General features: G+C 51.0%; 1 protein-coding gene across 2 annotated transcripts in view; it reads left to right on the forward strand.

Annotated features, from left to right (window-relative positions):
* Positions 1-17,801, forward strand: part of mnd1 (meiotic nuclear divisions 1 homolog (S. cerevisiae)) — a 22,550-nt gene extending 4,749 nt beyond the window's left edge. The window contains exons 4-8 of one of the 2 annotated variants that reach the window (XM_066717973.1): positions 11,208-11,356; positions 11,965-12,039; positions 12,206-12,320; positions 16,612-16,656; positions 17,465-17,801. In XM_066717973.1, coding sequence (XP_066574070.1) covers positions 11,208-11,356; positions 11,965-12,039; positions 12,206-12,320; positions 16,612-16,656; positions 17,465-17,571 — 491 coding nt within the window. In that variant the 3' untranslated portion in view covers positions 17,572-17,801. The remainder of the gene's footprint in view (positions 1-11,207; positions 11,357-11,964; positions 12,040-12,205; positions 12,321-16,611; positions 16,657-17,464) is intronic. The other variant, XM_066717974.1, reaches the window with a different exon arrangement.
* Positions 17,802-20,821: the final 3,020 nt, after the last annotated feature.

Here is a 20,821-nt window from a genome sequence, read left to right on the forward strand (position 1 = left end):
GTGTGTGTGTGTGTGTGTGTGTGTGTGTGTGTGTGTTAACCCCAGTCTGGGTGTGTGTGTGTTAACCCCAGTCTGGGTGTGTGTGTGTGTGTGTGTGTGTTAACCCTAGTCTGGGGGTGGGTGTGTGTGTGTTAACCCCAGTCTGGGGGAGTGTATGTATGTGTGTGTGTGTGTGTGTGTGTTAACCCCAGTCTGGGTGTGTGTGTGTGTGTGTGTTAACCCCAGTCTGGGGTGTGTGTGTTAACCCCAGTCTGGGGGTGTGTGTGTGTGTGTGTTAACCCCAGTCTCGGGGTGTGTGTGTGTGTGTGTGTGTGTTAACCCCAGTCTGGGTGTGTGTGTGTGTGTGTGTGTGTTAACCCCAGTCTGGGGGTGTGTGTGTGTGCGTGTGTTAACCCCATACTGGGTGTGTGTGTGTGTGTGTGTGTGTGTGTTAACCCCAGTCTGGGTGTGTGTGTGTGTGTTAACCCCAGTCTTGGTGTGTGTGTGTGTTAACCCCAGTCTGGGGGTGTGTGTGTGTGTGTGTTAACCCCAGTCTGGGGGTGGGTGTGTGTTAATCCCAGTCTGGGGGAGTGTATGTATGTGTGTGTGTGTGTGTGTGTGTGTGTGTTAACCCCAGTCTGGGGGTGTGTGTGTGTGTGTGTGGGTGTGTGTGTGTGTGTTAACCCCAGTCTGGGGGTGTGTGTGTGTGTGTTAACCCCAGTCTGTGTGTGTGTGTGTGTGTGTGTGTGTTAACCCCAGTCTGTGTGTGTGTGTGTGTGTGTGTGTGTGTGTGTGTGTTAACCCCAGTCTGTTTGTGTGTGTGTGTGTGTGTGTTAACCCCAGTCTGGGTGTGTGTGTGTGTGTGTGTGTGTGTGTGTGTTAACCCCAGTCTGTGTGTGTGTGTGTGTGTGTGTGTGTGTGTGTTAACCCCAGTCTGTGTGTGTGTGTGTGTTAACCCCAGTCTGTGTGTGTGTGTGTGTTAACCCCAGTCTGGGTGTGTGTGTGTGTGTGTGTGTTAACCCCAGTCTGGGTGTGTGTGTGTTAACCCCAGTCTGGGTGTGTGTGTGTGTGTGTGTGTGTGTGTGTTAACCCCAGACTGGGGTTGTGTGTGTGTGTGTGTGTGTGTGTGTTAACCCCAGTCTGGGTGTGTGTGTGTTAACCCCAGTCTGGGTGTGTGTGTGTGTGTGTGTGTGTGTGTGTTAACCCCAGTCTGGGGGTGGGTGTGTGTGTGTTAACCCCAGTCTGGGGGAGTGTATGTATGTGTGTGTGTGTGTGTGTGTGTTAACCCCAGTCTGGGTGTGTGTGTGAGTTAACCCCAGTCTGGGGTGTGTGTGTTAACCCCAGTCTGGGGTGTGTGTGTTAACCCCAGTCTGGGGGTGTGTGTGTGTGTGTGTTAACCCCAGTCTCGGGGTGTGTGTGTGTGTGTGTGTGTTAACCCCAGTCTGGGTGTGTGTGTGTGTGTGTGTGTGTTAACCCCAGTCTGGGGGTGTGTGTGTGTGCGTGTGTTAACCCCATACTGGGTGTGTGTGTGTGTGTGTGTGTGTGTGTGTGTGTGTGTTAACCCCAGTCTGGGTGTGTGTGTGTGTGTGTGTTAACCCCAGTCTGGGTGTGTGTGTGTGTGTGTGTGTTAACCCCAGTCTTGGTGTGTGTGTGTGTTAACCCCAGTCTGGGTGTGTGTGTGTGTTAACCCCAGTCTGGGGGTGTGTGTGTGTGTGTGTGTGTGTGTGTTAACCCCAGTCTGGGGGTGGGTGTGTGTTAATCCCAGTCTGGGGGAGTGTATGTATGTGTGTGTGTGTGTGTGTGTTAACCCCAGTCTTGGTGTGTGTGTGTGTTAACCCCAGTCTGGGGGTGTGTGTGTGTTAACCCCAGTCTTGGTGTGTGTGTGTGTTAACCCCAGTCTTGGTGTGTGTGTGTGTTAACCCCAGTCTGGGGGTGTGTGTGTGTGTGTTAACCCCAGTCTGTGTGTGTGTGTGTGTGTGTTAACCCCAGTCTGGGGGAGTGTATGTATGTGTGTGTGTGTGTGTGTGTGTTAACCCCAGTCTGGGTGTGTGTGTGTTAACCCCAGTCTGGGTGTGTGTGTGTTAACCCCAGTCTGGGGGTGTGTGTTAACCTCAGTCTGTTTGTGTGTGTGTGTGTGTGTGTGTGTGTTAACCCCAGTCTGGGTGTGTGTGTGTGTTAACCCCAGTCTGGGTGTGTGTGTGTGTTAACCCCAGTCTGTGTGTGTGTGTGTGTGTGTGTGTGTTAACCCCAGTCTGTGTGTGTGTGTGTGTTAACCCCAGTCTGTGTGTGTGTGTGTGTTAACCCCAGTCTGTGTGTGTGTGTGTGTTAACCCCAGTCTGTGTGTGTGTGTGTGTGTGTGTTAACCCCAGTCTGGGTGTGTGTGTGTGTGTGTGTGTGTGTGTGTGTGTGTTAACCCCAGTCTGGGTGGGTGTGTGTGTGTGTGTGTGTGTGTGTGTGTTAACCCCAGACTGGGGTTGTGTGTGTGTGTGTGTGTGTGTGTGTGTGTGTGTGTGTGTGTGTGTGTGTGTGTGTTAACCCCAGTCTGGGTGTGTGTGTGTTAACCCCAGTCTGGGTGTGTGTGTGTGTGTGTGTGTGTTAACCCCAGTCTGGGGGTGGGTGTGTGTGTGTTAACCCCAGTCTGGGGGAGTGTATGTATGTGTGTGTGTGTGTGTGTGTGTGTGTTAACCCCAGTCTGGGTGTGTGTGTGTGTTAACCCCAGTCTGGGTGTGTGTGTGTTAACCCCAGTCTCGGGGTGTGTGTGTGTGTGTGTGTGTGTTAACCCCAGTCTGGGGGTGTGTGTGTGTGTGTGTGTGTTAACCCCAGTCTGGGGGTGTGTGTGTGTGCGTGTGTTAACCCCATACTGGGTGTGTGTGTGTGTGTGTGTGTGTGTGTTAACCCCAGTCTGGGTGTGTGTGTGTGTGTGTGTGTGTTAACCCCAGTCTTGGTGTGTGTGTGTGTGTTAACCCCAGTCTTGGTGTGTGTGTGTGTTAACCCCAGTCTGGGGGTGTGTGTGTGTGTGTGTGTTAACCCCAGTCTGGGGGTGGGTGTGTGTTAATCCCAGTCTGGGGGAGTGTATGTATGTGTGTGTGTGTGTGTGTGTTAACCCCAGTCTTGGTGTGTGTGTGTGTTAACCCCAGTCTGGGGGTGTGTGTGTGTGTTGGTGGGTGTGTGTGTGTGTGTTAACCCCAGTCTTGGTGTGTGTGTGTGTTAACCCCAGTCTTGGTGTGTGTGTGTGTTAACCCCAGTCTGGGGGTGTGTGTGTGTGTGTTAACCCCAGTCTGGGTGTGTGTGTGTGTGTGTGTGTGTGTGTGTGTGTTAACCCCAGTCTGGGTGTGTGTGTGTGTGTGTGTGTTAACCCCAGTCTTGGGGGGGTGTGTGTGTGTTAACCCCAGACTGGGGTTGTGTGTGTGTGTGTGTGTTAACCCCAGTCTGGGGGAGTGTATGTATGTATGTGTGTGTGTGTGTGTGTTAACCCCAGTCTTGGTGTGTGTGTGTGTTAACCCCAGTCTGGGGGTGTGTGTGTGTGTGTGTGTGGGTGTGTGTGTTAACCCCAGTCTGGGTGTGTGTGTTAACCCCAGTCTGGGGGTATGTGTGTGTGTGTGTGTGTTAACCCCAGTCTATGTGTGTGTGTGTGTGTGTGTGTGTGTGTGTGTTAACCCAGTCTGGGTGCGTGTGTGTGTGTGTGTGTTAACCCAGTCTGTGTGTGTGTGTGTGTTAACCCAGTCTGTGTGTGTGTGTGTGTGTGTGTGTTAACCCAGTCTGTGTGTGTGTGTGTGTGTGTTAACCCCAGTCTGGGTGTGTGTGTGTGTGTGTGTGTTAACCCCAGTCTGGGGGTGTGTGTGTGTGTGTGTTAACCCCAGTCTCGGGGTGTGTGTGTGTGTGTGTGTGTGTTAACCCCAGTCTGGGTGTGTGTGTGTGTGTGTGTGTTAACCCCAGTCTGGGGGGTGTGTGTGTGTGTGTGTTAACCCCAGACTGTGTGTGTGTGTGTGTGTGTGTTAACCCCAGTCTGGGTGTGTGTGTGTGTGTGTGTTAACCCCAGTCTGGGGGTGTGTGTTAACCCCTGTCTGTGTGTGTGTGTGTGTGTGTGTGTGTTAACCCCAGTCTGGGGGTGTGTGTGTGTGTGTTTGTGTGTGTGTGTGTGTTAACCCCAGTCTGGGGTGGGTGTGTGTTAATCCCAGTCTGGGGGAGTGTATGTATGTGTGTGTGTGTGTGTGTGTGTTAACCCCAGTCTTGGTGTGTGTGTGTGTTAACCCCAGTCTGGGTGTGTGTGTGTGTTAACCCCAGTCTGGGTGTGTGTGTGTGTTAACCCCAGTCTGGGTGTGTGTGTTAACCCCAGTCTGTGTGTGTGTGTGTGTGTGTGTGTGTTAACCCCAGTCTGTGTGTGTGTGTGTGTGTGTGTGTTAACCCCAGTCTGTGTGTGTGTGTGTGTGTTAACCCCAGTCTGGGTGTGTGTGTGTGTGTGTGTGTGTGTGTGTTAACCCCAGTCTGTGTGTGTGTGTGTGTGTGTTAACCCCAGTCTGGGGGAGTGTATGTATGTATGTGTGTGTGTGTGTGTGTGTGTGTGTGTGTGTGTTAACCCCAGTCTGGGTGTGTGTGTGTTAACCCCAGTCTGGGTGTGTGTGTGTTAACCCCAGTCTGGGGGTGTGTGTTCACCTCAGTCTGTTTGTGTGTGTGTGTGTGTGTGTTAACCCCAGTCTGGGTGTGTGTGTGTGTGTGTGTGTGTGTGTGTGTGTGTGTTAACCCCAGTCTGGGTGTGTGTGTGTGTTAACCCCAGTCTGGGGGTGGGTGTGTGTGTGTGTGTGTGTGTGTGTGTGTGTGTGTGTTAACCCCAGTCTGTGTGTGTGTGTGTGTGTGTGTGTGTGTGTGTGTGTGTTAACCCCAGTCTGTGTGTGTGTGTGTGTTAACCCCAGTCTGTGTGTGTGTGTGTGTTAACCCCAGTCTGGGTGTGTGTGTCTGTGTGTGTGTTAACCCCAGTCTGGGTGTGTGTGTGTGTGTGTGTGTTATCCCCAGTCTGTGTGTGTGTGTGTGTGTGTGTGTGTGTGTGTGTGTGTTAACCCCAGTCTGGGTGTGTGTGTGTTAACCCCAGTCTGGGTGTGTGTGTGTTAACCCCAGTGTGGGGGTGTGTGTGTGTGTGTGTGTGTGTGTGTGTTAACCCCAGACTGGGGTTGTGTGTGTGTGTGTGTGTTTGTGTGTGTGTGTGTGTGTGTGTGTGTTAACCCCAGTCTGGGTGTGTGTGTGTTAACCCCAGTCTGTGTGTGTGTGTGTGTGTGTTAACCCCAGTCTGGGGGTGGGTGTGTGTGTGTTAACCCCAGTCTGGGGGAGTGTATGTATGTGTGTGTGTGTGTGTGTGTTAACCCCAGTCTGTGTGTGTGTGTGTGTTAACCCCAGTCTGGGGGTGTGTGTGTGTGTGTGTGTTAACCCCAGTCTCGGGGTGTGTGTGTGTGTGTGTGTGTTAACCCCAGTCTGGGTGTGTGTGTGTGTGTGTGTGTGTTAACCCCAGTCTGGGGGTGTGTGTGTGTGCGTGTGTTAACCCCATACTGGGTGTGTGTGTGTGTGTGTGTGTGTGTGTGTTAACCCCAGTCTGGGTGTGTGTGTGTGTGTGTGTTAACCCCAGTCTGGGTGTGTGTGTGTGTGTGTGTTAACCCCAGTCTTGGTGTGTGTGTGTGTTAACCCCAGTCTGGGTGTGTGTGTGTGTTAACCCCAGTCTGGGGGTGTGTGTGTGTGTGTGTGTGTGTGTTAACCCCAGTCTGGGTGTGTGTGTGTGTGTGTGTGTGTTAACCCCAGTCTGGGTGTGTGTGTGTGTTAACCCCAGTCTGTGTGTGTGTGTGTGTGTGTGTGTGTTAACCCCAGTCTGGGGGAGTGTATGTATGTGTGTGTGTGTGTGTGTGTGTGTGTTAACCCCAGTCTTGGTGTGTGTGTGTTAACCCCAGTCTTGGTGTGTGTGTGTTAACCTCAGTCTGGGTGTGTGTGTGTGTGTGTGTGTGTGTTAACCCTAGTCTGGGTGTGTGTGTGTTAACCCCAGTCTGGGTGTGTGTGTGTGTTAACCCCAGTCTGGGGGTGGGTGTGTGTGTGTGTGTGTGTGTGTGTGTGTTAACCCCAGTCTTGGTGTGTGTGTGTGTTAACCCCAGTCTGGGTGTGTGTGTGTGTTAACCCCAGTCTGGGTGTGTGTGTGTGTTAACCCCAGTCTGGGTGTGTGTGTTAACCCCAGTCTGGGTGTGTGTGTTAACCCCAGTCTGGGTGTGTGTGTGTGTGTGTTAACCCCAGTCTGTGTGTGTGTGTGTGTGTGTGTGTTAACCCCAGTCTGTGTGTGTGTGTGTGTGTGTGTGTTAACCCCAGTCTGTGTGTGTGTGTGTGTGTGTGTGTGTGTTAACCCCAGTCTGTGTGTGTGTGTGTGTGTGTGTGTGTGTTAACCCCAGTCTGTGTGTGTGTGTGTGTGTGTGTGTGTGTGTTAACCCCAGTCTGGGTGTGTGTGTGTGTGTGTGTGTGTGTTAACCCCAGTCTGGGGGTGGGTGTGTGTTAATCCCAGTCTGGGTGTGTGTGTGTGTTAACCCCAGTCTGGGTGTGTGTGTTAACCCCAGTCTGGGTGTGTGTGTGTGTGTGTTAACCCCAGTCTGTGTGTGTGTGTGTGTGTGTGTGTGTGTGTGTGTTAACCCCAGTCTGTGTGTGTGTGTGTGTGTGTGTTAACCCCAGTCTGTGTGTGTGTGTGTGTGTGTGTGTTAACCCCAGTCTGGGTGTGTGTGTGTGTGTGTTAACCCCAGTCTGGGGGAGTGTATGTATGTATGTGTGTGTGTGTGTGTGTGTGTGTGTGTGTGTGTGTGTGTGTGTGTGTGTGTGTGTGTGTTAACCCCAGTCTGGGTGTGTGTGTGTTAACCCCAGTCTGGGTGTGTGTGTGTTAACCCCAGTCTGGGGGTGTGTGTTAACCTCAGTCTGTTTGTGTGTGTGTGTGTGTGTTAACCCCAGTCTGGGGGTGGGTGTGTGTTAATCCCAGTCTGGGGGAGTGTATGTATGTGTGTGTGTGTGTGTGTGTGTTAACCCCAGTCTTGGTGTGTGTGTGTGTTAACCCCAGTCTGGGTGTGTGTGTGTTAACCCCAGTCTGGGTGTGTGTGTTAACCCCAGTCTGGGTGTGTGTGTGTGTGTGTTAACCCCAGTCTGTGTGTGTGTGTGTGTGTGTGTGTGTGTGTGTGTGTGTTAACCCCAGTCTGTGTGTGTGTGTGTGTGTGTGTTAACCCCAGTCTGTGTGTGTGTGTGTGTGTGTTAACCCCAGTCTGTGTGTGTGTGTGTGTGTGTGTTAACCCCAGTCTGTGTGTGTGTGTGTGTGTGTTAACCCCAGTCTGGGTGTGTGTGTGTTAACCCCAGTCTGGGGGTGTGTGTTAACCTCAGTCTGTTTGTGTGTGTGTGTGTGTGTGTTAACCCCAGTCTGGGTGTGTGTGTGTGTGTGTGTGTGTGTTAACCCCAGTCTGGGTGTGTGTGTGTGTTAACCCCAGTCTGGGGGTGGGGGTGTGTGTGTGTGTGTGTGTGTGTGTGTGTGTGTGTGTGTGTGTGTTAACCCCAGTCTGTGTGTGTGTGTGTGTGTGTGTGTTAACCCCAGTCTGTGTGTGTGTGTGTGTTAACCCCAGTCTGTGTGTGTGTGTGTGTTAACCCCAGTCTGGGTGTGTGTGTGTGTGTGTGTGTTAACCCCAGTCTGTGTGTGTGTGTGTGTTAACCCCAGTCTGGGTGTGTGTGTGTTAACCCCAGTCTGGGTGTGTGTGTGTGTGTGTGTTTGTGTTAACCCCAGACTGGGGTTGTGTGTGTGTGTGTGTGTGTGTGTGTGTGTGTGTGTGTGTTAACCCCAGTCTGGGTGTGTGTGTGTTAACCCCAGTCTGGGTGTGTGTGTGTGTGTGTGTGTGTGTTAACCCCAGTCTGGGGGTGGGTGTGTGTGTGTTAACCCCAGTCTGGGGGAGTGTATGTATGTGTGTGTGTGTGTGTGTGTGTTAACCCCAGTCTGGGTGTGTGTGTGTGTTAACCCCAGTCTGGGTGTGTGTGTGTGTTAACCCCAGTCTGGGGTGTGTGTGTTAACCCCAGTCTGGGGGTGTGTGTGTGTGTGTGTTAACCCCAGTCTCGGGGTGTGTGTGTGTGTGTGTGTGTTAACCCCAGTCTGGGTGTGTGTGTGTGTGTGTGTGTGTTAACCCCAGTCTGGGGGTGTGTGTGTGTGCGTGTGTTAACCCCATACTGGGTGTGTGTGTGTGTGTGTGTGTGTGTGTGTGTGTGTTAACCCCAGTCTGGGTGTGTGTGTGTGTGTGTGTTAACCCCAGTCTGGGTGTGTGTGTGTGTGTGTGTGTTAACCCCAGTCTGGGTGTGTGTGTGTGTTAACCCCAGTCTGGGTGTGTGTGTGTGTTAACCCCAGTCTTGGTGTGTGTGTGTGTTAACCCCAGTCTGGGGGTGTGTGTGTGTGTTGGTGGGTGTGTGTGTGTGTGTTAACCCCAGTCTTGGTGTGTGTGTGTGTTAACCCCAGTCTTGGTGTGTGTGTGTGTTAACCCCAGTCTGGGGGTGTGTGTGTGTGTGTTAACCCCAGTCTGTGTGTGTGTGTGTGTGTGTGTGTGTGTGTTAACCCCAGTCTGTGTGTGTGTGTGTGTGTGTGTGTGTGTGTGTGTGTGTGTTAACCCCAGTCTGTTTGTGTGTGTGTGTGTGTGTGTTAACCCCAGTCTGGGTGTGTGTGTGTGTGTGTGTTAACCCCAGTCTGGGTGTGTGTGTGTGTGTGTGTGTGTGTTAACCCCAGTCTGTGTGTGTGTGTGTGTGTGTGTGTGTGTGTGTGTGTTAACCCCAGTCTGGGTGTGTGTGTGTGTGTGTGTGTGTGTGTTAACCCCAGTCTGGGGGAGTGTATGTATGTGTGTGTGTGTGTGTGTGTGTGTGTTAACCCCAGTCTTGGTGTGTGTGTGTTAACCCCAGTCTTGGTGTGTGTGTGTTAACCCCAGTCTTGGTGTGTGTGTGTTAACCTCAGTCTGGGTGTGTGTGTTAACCCTAGTCTGGGTGTGTGTGTCTTAACCCCAGTCTGGGTGTGTGTGTGTGTTAACCCCAGTCTGGGTGTGTGTGTGTGTTAACCCCAGTCTGGGGGTGTGTGTGTGTGTGTGTGTGTGTGTGTGTGTTAACCCCAGTCTGGGTGTGTGTGTGTGTGTGTTAACCCCAGTCTGGGTGTGTGTGTGTGTGTGTGTGTGTTAACCCCAGTCTGGATGTGTGTGTGTGTGTGTGTGTTAACCCCAGTCTGGGTGTGTGTGTGTGTGTGTGTGTGTGTGTGTGTTAACCCCAGTCTGGGTGTGTGTGTGTGTGTGTGTGTTAACTCCAGTCTGGGGGGGTGTGTGTGTGTGTGTTAACCCCAGACTGGGGTTGTGTGTGTGTGTGTGTGTTAACCCCAGTCTGGGGGAGTGTATGTATGTATGTGTGTGTGTGTGTGTGTGTTAACCCCAGTCTTGGTGTGTGTGTGTGTTAACCCCAGTCTGGGGGAGTGTATGTATGTATGTGTGTGTGTGTGTGTGTTAACCCCAGTCTGGGGGGGTGTGTGTGTGTGTGTGTGGGTGTGTGTGTTAACCCCAGTCTGGGTGTGTGTGTTAACCCCAGTCTGGGGGTATGTGTGTGTGTGTGTGTGTTAACCCCAGTCTATGTGTGTGTGTGTGTGTGTGTGTGTGTGTGTGTGTGTGTGTGTTAACCCAGTCTGGGTGCGTGTGTGTGTGTGTGTGTTAACCCAGTCTGGGTGCGTGTGTGTGTGTGTGTGTTAACCCAGTCTGTGTGTGTGTGTGTGTGTGTGTGTGTGTGTTAACCCAGTCTGTGTGTGTGTGTGTTAACCCAGTCTGTGTGTGTTTGTGTGTGTGTGTGTTAACCCCAGTCTGGGTGTGTGTGTGTGTGTGTGTGTTAACCCCAGTCTGGGTGTGTGTGTGTGTGTGTGTGTGTGTTAACCCCAGTCTGGGTGTGTGTGTGTGTGTGTGTGTGTGTTAACCCCAGTCTGGGGGGGTGTGTGTGTGTGTGTTAACCCCAGACTGGGGTTGTGTGTGTGTGTGTGTGTTAACCCCAGTCTGGGGGAGTGTATGTATGTATGTGTGTGTGTGTGTGTGTTAACCCCAGTCTTGGTGTGTGTGTGTGTTAACCCCAGTCTGGGGGAGTGTATGTATGTATGTGTGTGTGTGTGTGTGTTAACCCCAGTCTGGGGGTGTGTGTGTGTGTGTGTGTGTGTGTTAACCCCAGTCTGGGTGTGTGTGTTAACCCCAGTCTGGGGGTATGTGTGTGTGTGTGTGTGTTAACCCCAGTCTATGTGTGTGTGTGTGTGTGTGTGTGTGTGTGTGTGTGTTAACCCAGTCTGGGTGCGTGTGTGTGTGTGTGTGTTAACCCAGTCTGTGTGTGTGTGTGTGTGTGTGTTAACCCAGTCTGGGGGAGTGTGTGTGTGTGTTAACCCCAGTCTGGGTGTGTGAATGTGTGTGTGTGTGTTAACCCCAGTCTGGGGGTGTGTGTGTGTGTGTGTTAACCCCAGTCTGGGTGTGTGTGTTAACCCCAGTCTGGGGGTATGTGTGTGTGTGTGTGTGTGTGTGTGTGTGTTAACCCCAGTCTATGTGTGTGTGTGTGTGTGTGTGTGTGTGTGTTAACCCAGTCTGGGTGCGTGTGTGTGTGTGTGTGTTAACCCAGTCTGTGTGTGTGTGTGTGTGTTAACCCAGTCTGTGTGTGTTTGTGTGTGTGTGTGTTAACCCCAGTCTGGGTGTTTGTGTGTGTGTGTGTGTTAACCCCAGTCTGGGTGTGTGTGTGTGTGTGTGTGTGTTAACCCCAGTCTGGGGGTGTGTATGCATGTGCGTGTTAACCCCAGTCTGGGGGAGTGTATGTATGTATGTATGTATGTATGTATGTGTGTGTGTGTGTGTGTGTGTGTGTGTGTGTGTGTGTGTTAACCCCAGTCTATGTGTGTGTGTGTGTGTGTGTGTGTTAACCCCAGTCTGGGGGAGTGTGTGTGTGTGTTAACCCCAGTCTGGGTGTGTGAATGTGTGTGTGTGTGTGTTAACCCCAGTCTGGGGGTGTGTGTGTGCATGTGTTAACCCCAGTCTGGGTGTGTGTGTGTGTGTGTGTGTGTGTGTTAACCCCAGTCTGGGGGTGTGTGTGTGTGTGTTAACCCCAGTCTGGGTGTGTGTGTGTGTGTGTGTGTGTGTGTGTGTGTGTGTGTGTGTTAACCCCAGTCTGGGGGTGTGGTTGTGTGTTAATCCCAGCTGTCCCCTCAGCACCCATGTCTGTGAAGGACGTGCTGCAGAGTCTGGTCGACGACAGCATGGTGGACTCGGAGAGGGTCGGCACCTCCAACTACTACTGGGCCTTTCCCAGCAAAGCACTGCACAGCAGGAAGAGGAGGCAGGAGGAGCTGCAGCAGCAGGTACATCCCAGATGCCACCGTGTCGGGGGGTGCTGTGGCTGTGGAATCACACTCACACTCACACGCATGCACGAGATGTGTTTCACACGCTGCTAAAGACCATCTATATATATGACCAAGTTTCTCAGAGGTGAGCTGAACGCCACTATCCCAACAGTGAGGTGAACTCCCAGCTGACAGACCTGCACCTCCCCAGCACTGCACTGACATTGTTGTGGATATACACGGGTGGGTTTGCTTAAAAACGCTGTCCAGTGGAGTATGACCTGAACAGACGACTGTTGACTTCAATGGACACGTACAATTGAAAGTGACGCCTCTGAAGACTTCGATATTGTTTAACAGGGACTGAGCATGTGGACGAATGTCACGTATCAGAGAATCGCGTGTCCGTTGGGTCTAGACGTGTCCAGTCTGGTGTTGGACCCCCTCCCTCGGCTCTTTCAGCTCGTTCGATGGACACTGGCTTCTCCGTGGCTTTCTGATCCGTGTCCGTGTGGTTGTGCGTTGCTGTTTACTGAGGAAAGTCGGTGGCTTTTTCTGTCCAGAACGAGTCGCTCTTCACATTGTCCAGCCGCTGACTTGTGCCGTGTCTGCTGTCTTCGCAGCTGTCCGAGGGGCACAGGAAGAGGGCTGCCCTACAGCAGGCCGTGGAGAAGGCCAAAGTGGGCCGACAAGACACGGTAAGGCACCGGACCGGGGCTCCTGCCCTCAGCAGGATGGTTCTGTGCTTTAGAACTCGGGTTTTCTGTATGAAGCGACATTCTCATCAGTCCAGGATTCGTGAGTGCGTTGTTTGACCCTCGGCTGACAGTGTGTAGTTGAATCATGTTGCGCTCTGTGTTGCAGGGGGACAGGGCCGCTCTGCTGACGCAGCTGCAGGCGCTCAGGGAGGAGAGGCTGCAGCTCTCGGCGGAGCTGGACAAGTACAGGGAGTGCGACCCAGCGGTGGTGGAGCAGATCCGTGAGTCACACCGAGGACCACAGCCCTACACATGCACACACTCACTACTGACACTCACTCTCTCTCACGCATGCACATGCATGCACACGCATGCTGTTTTAAGTTGGAGACTTTTTGGCACTTCAGTTCCTCTTCCTTTCCTCTCCTGTGTTTGAGTGCCAGGACAGATAAACCAAATGCAAATAATCAAATCATTAATTTTGAAGAATCCTTTTTGGGGGAAAAAACAATCTTCTCTACAGATCCGTGTCAGATTTCCACAGTTACAGATCACAGATTCTGACTGAATCTCCTCTCATAGATGAACGCGTCTCACAGAACAATCCAAAGAGTTTCTCTTTCCTACTAATCTGTAGGACCAGGTGGGAACATCCCTGTCCTGAATTTCAAAAAGAAAAGGCTTAGCCAAAATCAGTCTCTTATTTTATTCTGATTGATACAGCAGAAAGGAAAGGTATATAAAGGGTGACTGAGTTTACCAGATCTGCTACATAAACATTGCGTTCCTGCATCATTCATTCCCTCAGTCCCCATCCCTGCGCTTTCTTATCGTGTGTTGTCGCATAGCAGTGGCTTCTGTGTTTGCCACGTACCCCGGCGTACCCGTCACTAGAGAAGACCTGCGTCTCCTGGGCACAGTGTCCCGGGTGAACCCTGTACAGTAATGTAGTGCCGGCTTGTTATTTTTAGCAGCAGGGTGTTTCAGCAACTGCTCCATAGTGTGCAGATGTTTGGATCTCGGCAGCTCCTGTGAGACCCACCCTTGGCACAGACGGCTGGTCTGCTCTCTGCCAGAACAGACTCCGAGCTGGAGGGGTTTAGGGCAGTGCTGCTGTCCCAGTTCTCACACAGGATCCACACTGGCTGCCTGTTCACAAACATTATGACGTATTTATTTGTTTACGACAACAACGCAACAGCTTGTTTAACTGCCTCCTTTAAACCGGACACGCACAACTGGACAGTTGAAAGCAAATTCTAGGAAGCTGTAGGAACAAGGAGCTCATAAGTTCCCATCCTTGAGGGCGAATAGTTCACAGTTGAGGTAGATGGGTGTTTTAATATTTTAATGTGCACTTGATCCTCTCCGCTCCAGTGATGAACTCTGGCTCCCTGCTGTTAGTCCAGTTGAAATGTATTTTTGTTTCTCATGGAAAGGAAATGGGGAAAAGCCCTCACCGTGCTGCACTGCACACAGCATTGTCTTCAGCTGAGTGTTTTACAAACTGTAACCGCTCATTGTGAGAAAATATAGATCTGTACAATGATAAGAACGTGCAGAAACAATCACCTGCTGTGTGACCCGTGACCCTCGCGTGTCGTCCACTCTTCAGTTCGTGGGTTTATCTGCATATTTTCATGGCCTGTCAGTCTGCATGCCCTCATTACCCCTCAATTGTTTTATTGGCTGAAGAGGCAGCTTGTCTGGGCTTGCCACGGGCTCTCGGGGGGGCGGAAAGACACGGCGCTGCTCTTGACCTTGGCAATCGCTCCCGTGAAGTGGCACGGCATTTGCCGCGGCACAGAGCCGTTCTGACCGCACAACAACATGAGGGGAGGCCGCGGTGTACATGTCCCTTTTCTCTCTCTCTCCAGACCGTTCATACAAGTGAGGAGAGATTGATGTTGAAGACGCTTGCGCCCAGGGAAGGCTAGTCTGGCCTGTTTGTGTGTGTTGAACGTGAGTGCAGAGCTACTGAAGACGTGCCCCGGAGGCCTGGCTTGGCGGGAGTGATTTAAGAGGCCGCTTTTACGCTGCCTTCTTTGGTTTGCTTTCTGACAGAAAAAAACACCCAAAAAACATTCCGGTTTTTCAAGGCCCAGAGAGAGGCCTGCGTTTCCCTGCCTGGATTAGTTTTTCGGTCTTCGGCAAGTCCGGACTCGGAGTCAGTAACACGATGCACAGTCGTCCACTGGCACTTGTGTAGGAGACTAGCTCCTGTCAGCCCTCACACTGAGACGGTCCGAGTGTTTGTCCATAGTCGCCATGCTTTGCTTTGTGTCTCAGCATGTGGACCGCACAGAACGGCCCAGGATGCATATAGTGGGCTGTGATCAGGGCTCTAACAGTGCGAATAACATTTTTGAACTCTACAATGAAATACTACATTGAAATTAATATGATAACGATGTTTTATACAAATCATTATTACGGTAGCAGCACCCCGGAGCAGCGTGGACTGAACACAAACCCTGTGTTCTGCAGGGGAAGAGAGGAAGCGGCTTGTCGGCTGCCAGAGAAGATGTCCAGGATAACTGTCAGGAAAACAACACTTAACTGTCGATCCCAGTGTGGCTGCTGCCTTCAGAGCCTCCTCTTGCTGCAAATGAGCTCGCATCGTACAGGTGCATTTTGCATTTTAATTTGCATCGGAGCCTGCACTGTGCAGCCGGGCGTTTCTCATCTGTGTGAAGCTGAGTTAGTGTCTGGTGACTTTGCACAGGCTTGCCACCATTCCTGATTGTCTTGTCATGCAGTCTGTGTCATTGATCCTGCTCTCAGCAGAGCAGAGAGCTGTCGACACAACACAACACAACTCTGCGCCCTGTAACTCCCCGTCCTGAAAACCTCACAGACCAGTGGGTTGAGTCGGCAGCTGTTGCGTAATGACAGTGATTGTTAAATAACACTGGCAACTTCATGGTTTCAAAATATTTGCTTACTTGTATTTGGAACTGTGCCCGAGCGAGTGATCTCAGTCCTGGGCCGCGCTCTCTGGCTGCAGGGGCTGTGGTGTCTGCAGGACTGCAGGCCTTGTTTATTATTTATTTATTTATTTATTTATTTAATTTCTTGGCGGATGCCCTTATCCAGGGCGACTTACAACATAAGTGCAAAACAAAGTGTAAGAATACAGTTCAGTACAAGGCATCAACATTACAAATTCAAATTTACATTAAACAAAGCAATTAAAGATATAATACATTTTACAACTTCCAATTTACACAGGTAAGTACAGTAAGTGAGGTCCTACATCCTGGATGGTGAAAGCTAAGTGCTGTCAAGATGTAGGGTCACAGTCAAGGGCTACGGGAAAGGAGCAATCGATAACGTAAGAAGCATGATAAAATGCTATGAAGTGCTATCTAACAGGGATTAAAAGGACTAATATTACACATTATCTGAAAAGATGTGTCTTGAGTAAGCGCCGGAAGGAGGTCAAGGACTCTCTCAAGGCTGTTTTGGCTTCGGTGGGCAGGTCGTTCCACCATGTAGGGGCCAGGGATGAGAAGGACCGGCTCTGGAGGAAGGAGAGTGGAGAGGAGGCAGAGTTAGTCTTCTGGCACTGGAGGAGCGCAGTGGTCTGGAGGGGATGTATGGAGAGACGAGTGTCTGAAGGTAGCTTGGTGCAGTGTGGTCAAGACAGCGGTAGGTGAGGGTCAGTGTCTTGAACTGAATGCGTGCCGGTATCGGGAGCCCAAGTGTCCAGTGGCGATGACTGAAGTACACCGGCTAATTTAAGCTGTATTAGATGATAAACTCACAAGGCTGTGAGGAAGGCCCTCCCTCCTACGCAGGACTGCTAATAGCACAATTAATGGCTGCTTTATATCTGAATACAGACAAAGACTGAGCCGGACACATGCAGTTACACTGAACAATAGCTCGTAGTAATGCTAAATAAATGCTAAATAATCACAGCCTGCAATGTAACGCTTCTGAATTACAGACGGGGTGTGTCGAGTGTGCTACGTAAGTTGCTAAATTAACTAACAAACAGTCGCTGCTCTTACTACAATACAGGTGCAAGATGTACAGTTGTTAGCTAAACAAGTAACCACGTAAAAAATCAATGTAACTCTTAACTAAACTAAGAAACACAAGAGAAAAAGCGATACTTAACTGCGGCGAGTTAGGCGACTCCTCAGCTGGCTTGCCCGAGTGTCCAGTTTAGTAAAGTGCATCTGCGCAGCACTGCGTACTTTGCAGTTATTAAGAACTAGTGACTGCGTTCAAATTGAACCTCTGTGCTGCTCTGTTTGTTGAACCACAGGGCTAAAAGCTCAAACTCGCCGGTGTGCTGAGGATGGTTTATTATTTATTTGTTACGACAACAACAACATAACCGCTCTCTGTAGGAACTCTGCATCTTTCTCGCAAACCTTTTTAAAAGCTGCATCAATGTTGGGGAGATAAATTATGCAAAGCCACATCTTCATTGTTAAAGCTATGGCAGATTGTCTGATCTAGTTCGATCTAACCTCTGATTTCAAAGTGCCGTAAAGTGCAGTCCTGCCCTCCGTGTTGGATTGTGTTGTGTTGTACTGAATCCTCCCTCTTCTCTTGCAGGAGAGTTCAACAAAACTGCGAAGGACTCGGCCAACCGATGGACAGGTTGGTGGTTATGTGTGGTGTCTGTGACGGGCCTCTAGGGTCCCAGTCCTCTGAGGGCACTGCTGGCAGGTGAGGCATTGTGGTGTGATAACCCGCCCTGAATAGCAGGCGTGATGCCCAGCCCTTTATAATGGGGTGTCGGGCGCTGAGGAGGAGTGTCTGCATGGGCCTCTCCAGCTGAAGTGTGTGTTGAGTCACCACAGACGCACCCGGTTTTTATTGCCGAGTTCCCAGAACGGTTTGTGCCCTGGAGCTCTGAGACCCACACAGGTCCACTCCAGCTGAGCGCTTTGGGCCCTGGGCAGCCACACAGTCGCAGCCGGCTTCTGCCGAGTCGGGTCACCCCAGCCTTCGTGGTTGTGTTGTCACCTCAGCAACACTCCTGCTGCAGTGGGACTAAAGGTTTAGGTTTATTGGTGTGACTGCAGTAGCTCTAGGCTGAGAGAGGCCTGAGGCTCTGTCCTCGTTTATATGGGCCTAGGAGCTGTGATGGGCAACAGAAGGGGTATCTGCACCCACAGGGGCAGAACAGAGGGCACCCTCTCCTCCTGAGCATCCAATCTGCCCCAGACCCAGTCATCACATGCACAGGGAGGCTGAGCTCCTACTGAAATGAGCATCCGCACCTGTCAGCTGGTTAACATTTCACCACACATCTTGTACACGTGATATACAGCGTTGCATCATGGGATAATGTGACGCTGCCCCAGAACCCGCAATACAGAAGGCAATCCTCAGTTAAAAATGGGCAAGATCGTTAGTGACATCATGATCTGTAAATCGTGCCTGTGTCCCTCTCTCTCCTCAGACAACGTGTTCTCCATCAAGGCCTGGGCGCGCCAGAAGTTCGGCTTCGAGGACCGCCGCCTGGACAAGACCTTCGGGATCGCGGAGGACTTCGACTATGTGGAGTGAGGGAGGGTCCACACGGGTGCCAGCGCTGTGCAGAAACGCCAGCGCTCTGCTCCTCACAGCAGCGTATGGCAGATGTTCTCCAGTGAGGCTTTCAGTTCGGGGCGTCACATGACTGACAGGGCTGGCGAGGGTTAAGTGGCATTAATTGACAATTTGATGAAGAAATCACTTTGTTCTATTTTTTGTTACGTTATGTTAGTGGGGGGAAGTAATAAATGTATATATCTCTACTCTGCATCTAAAATGTGTTTTAATGCTGACGTGTGAGTGGGGAGCTGTGGCTGCAGCAGTAGCTGTGGCCGGTGTGTTGAAAGTGTGTAGAGCAGCGCTGTGCACCTCCTGTGTGCGTCGCTGTGTTGTGCCTCCTCCTGAGCTCTCCCAGCTCTCCCGCTGGATCTGTTCTGGAGGGGGTTATTTATTTTAGACACTAGAAATGTAAATGTATTAAAAAGAATGGGTCTCCTGCCTGGGGTGCTGGAGGACGGGTGGGGTGGGGGGTTGTTGATGGTGTCTGTTGAGGCTGGTGAGGAGCTGGTGTGGCGGGAGCTGCAGAAGGACACCTGGCTGCTGCGAAAGCAGGAGTGAATGATGCAGTTCTGACTGAAACACGGGCAGAGAGTTAGTGACAGCATGAGATGGACACACAGGCAGTATTACAGTGGGGGGAAAAAGTATTTGATCCCCTGCTGATTTTGTACGTTTGCCCACTGACAAAGAAATGATCAGTCTATAATTTTAATGGTAGGTGTATTTTAACAGTGAGAGACAGAATAACAACAAAAAAATCCAGAAAAACGCATTTCAAAAAAGTTATAAATTGATTTGCATGTTAATGAGGGAAATAAGTATTTGACCCCTTCGACTTAGTACTTGGTGGCAAAACCCTTGTTGGCAATCACAGAGGTCAGACGTTTCTTGTAGTTGGCCACCAGGTTTGCACACATCTCAGGAGGGATTTTGTCCACTCCTCTTTGCAGATCCTCTCCAAGTCATTAAGGTTTAAAGGCTGACGTTTGGCAACTCGAACCTTCAGCTCCCTCCACAGATTTTCTATGGGATTAAGGTCTGGAGACTGGCTAGGCCACTCCAGGACCTTAATGTGCTTCTTCTTGAGCCACTCCTTTGTTGCCTTGGCTGTGTGTTTTGGGTCATTGTCATGCTGGAATACCCATCCATGACCCATTTTCAATGCCCTGGCTGAGGGAAGGAGGTTCTCACCCAAGATTTGAAGTTACATGGGCCCCGTCCATTGTCCCTTTGATGCGGTGCAGTTGTCCTGTCCCCTTAGCAGAAAAACACCCCCAAAGCATAATGTTTCCACCTCCATGTTTGACGGTGGGGATGGTGTTCTTGGGGTCATTCCTCCTCCTCCAAACACGGCGAGTTGAGTTGATGCCAAAGAGCTTGATTTTGGTCTCATCTGAGACCACTTTCACCCAGTTCTCCTCTGAATCATTCAGATGTTCATTGGCAAACTTCAGACGGGCCTGTACATGTGCTTTCTTGAGCAGGGGGACCTTGTGGGCGCTGCAGGATTTCAGTCCTTCATGGCGTAGTGTGTTACCAATTGTTTTCTTGGTGACTATGGTCCCAGCTGCCTTGAGATCATTAACAAGATCCTCCCGTGTAGTTCTGGGCTGATTCCTCACCGTTCTCATGATCATTGAAACTCCACGAGGTGAGATCTTGCATGGAGCCCCAGACCGAGGGAGACTGACAGTTATTTTGTGTTTCTTCCATTTGCAAATAATCGCACCAACTGTTGTCACCTTCTCACCAAGCTGCTTGGCGATGGCCTTGTAGCCCATTCCAGCCTTGTGTAGGTCTACAATCTTGTCCCTGACATCCTGGACAGCTCTTTGGTCTTGGCCATGGTGGAGAGTTTGGAATTTGATTGATTGATTGCTTCTGTGGACAGGTGTCTTTTATACAGGTAACGAGCTGAGATTAGGAGCGCTTCCTTTAAGAGAGTCTCAGCTCGTTACCTGTATAAAAGACACCTGGGAGCCAGAAATCTTGCTGATTGATAGGGGATCAAATACTTGTTTCCCTCATTAACATGCAAATCAATTTATAACTTTTTTGAAATGCGTTTTTTTCTGGATTTTTTGCTGTTATTCTGTCTCTCACTGTTAAAATACACCTACCATTAAAATTATAGACTGATCATTTCTTTGTCAGTGGGCAAATGTACAAAATCAGCAGGGGATCAAATACTTTTTTCCCTCACTGTAGTTTCTAATCCCCTAAACTGGCCAAAGAGCCAGCTGGTTCCTCACTGCGAGACCCAAATCCCAGTCTATTATTTTACTGCACAAAAACAGGGAAGACCGTTTAAACGGCACTATGGACTGAATAACACACAGGCGTGAAGGCAACAGAGTCCAGGATCTGACCTTGTACTTTGTGTTGTGGTCGCCTGCGAGAGGCCAGAGCAGCCTCGTCCTCCGTGCACAGGGTTTCAGGGTTATGTCACCCATCCCCACAGACCGCAGAGACGTGGAGTGATTCAGAACGGCCAGCAGCCTGGTGTGAGAGCAGGAGCCTCGGCCTTCACAGGCCTCACGCTTTCAGTTGTGCTTTTGGGAAATTTCCAGAATGTGTGGCTGATTGTTGAAGGAAAGCAGAACTGAGAAGACGGGTGACTCATCAGCCGGTGCTGATCTGAGCTGCCGTTCCATCAGGGACTTATTTTCTCTTCCGATGCAGAGGTGCTGTTGTGACTTTGGTATCCGAGCGGCCCGCACTGACTTCTGACCTCTGCATCGCCACTCTGATGACCGGCCCGCACTGACCTCTGCATCGCCGCTCTGATGACCGGCCCGCACTGACGTGTGTGTGGAGAGCAGTGTCGGCTCTGTGCCTCTCGCAGCCCCCCACTCTGCAGCTCCACTGGCCACACTGTCCGTGACTGGGACACACACTGACCACCAGGGGGCGGCTCAATGATTTCAGTACTACACTTCATTACAACAGAAAAAATATTTTACACACAATATACAGAAAAACAGCAGTTTAAAGGCATTTCAGTTGCAATAAAGCTTTTCAGAATCGCCTGCAGTACCGAGACGAACGCTGTGTTGTAGCAGTGCAGCTGTGATATCGGTAGTGTTACGATGTTTTGACACGGTCATGCTGCTGTATCCGTTCCCACGGGCCGAGCGTGTCTGCCCTGGCCGTCTGGCTACACGCTGCGTCACAGCTTTCCTTCTGTATTTCAGCCCCGCTAACCACACACTCTGATGCAACG

Source organism: Amia ocellicauda, chromosome 12, assembly GCF_036373705.1.
Source record: "Amia ocellicauda isolate fAmiCal2 chromosome 12, fAmiCal2.hap1, whole genome shotgun sequence".
Classification (NCBI taxonomy): Eukaryota; Metazoa; Chordata; class Actinopteri; order Amiiformes; family Amiidae; genus Amia; species Amia ocellicauda.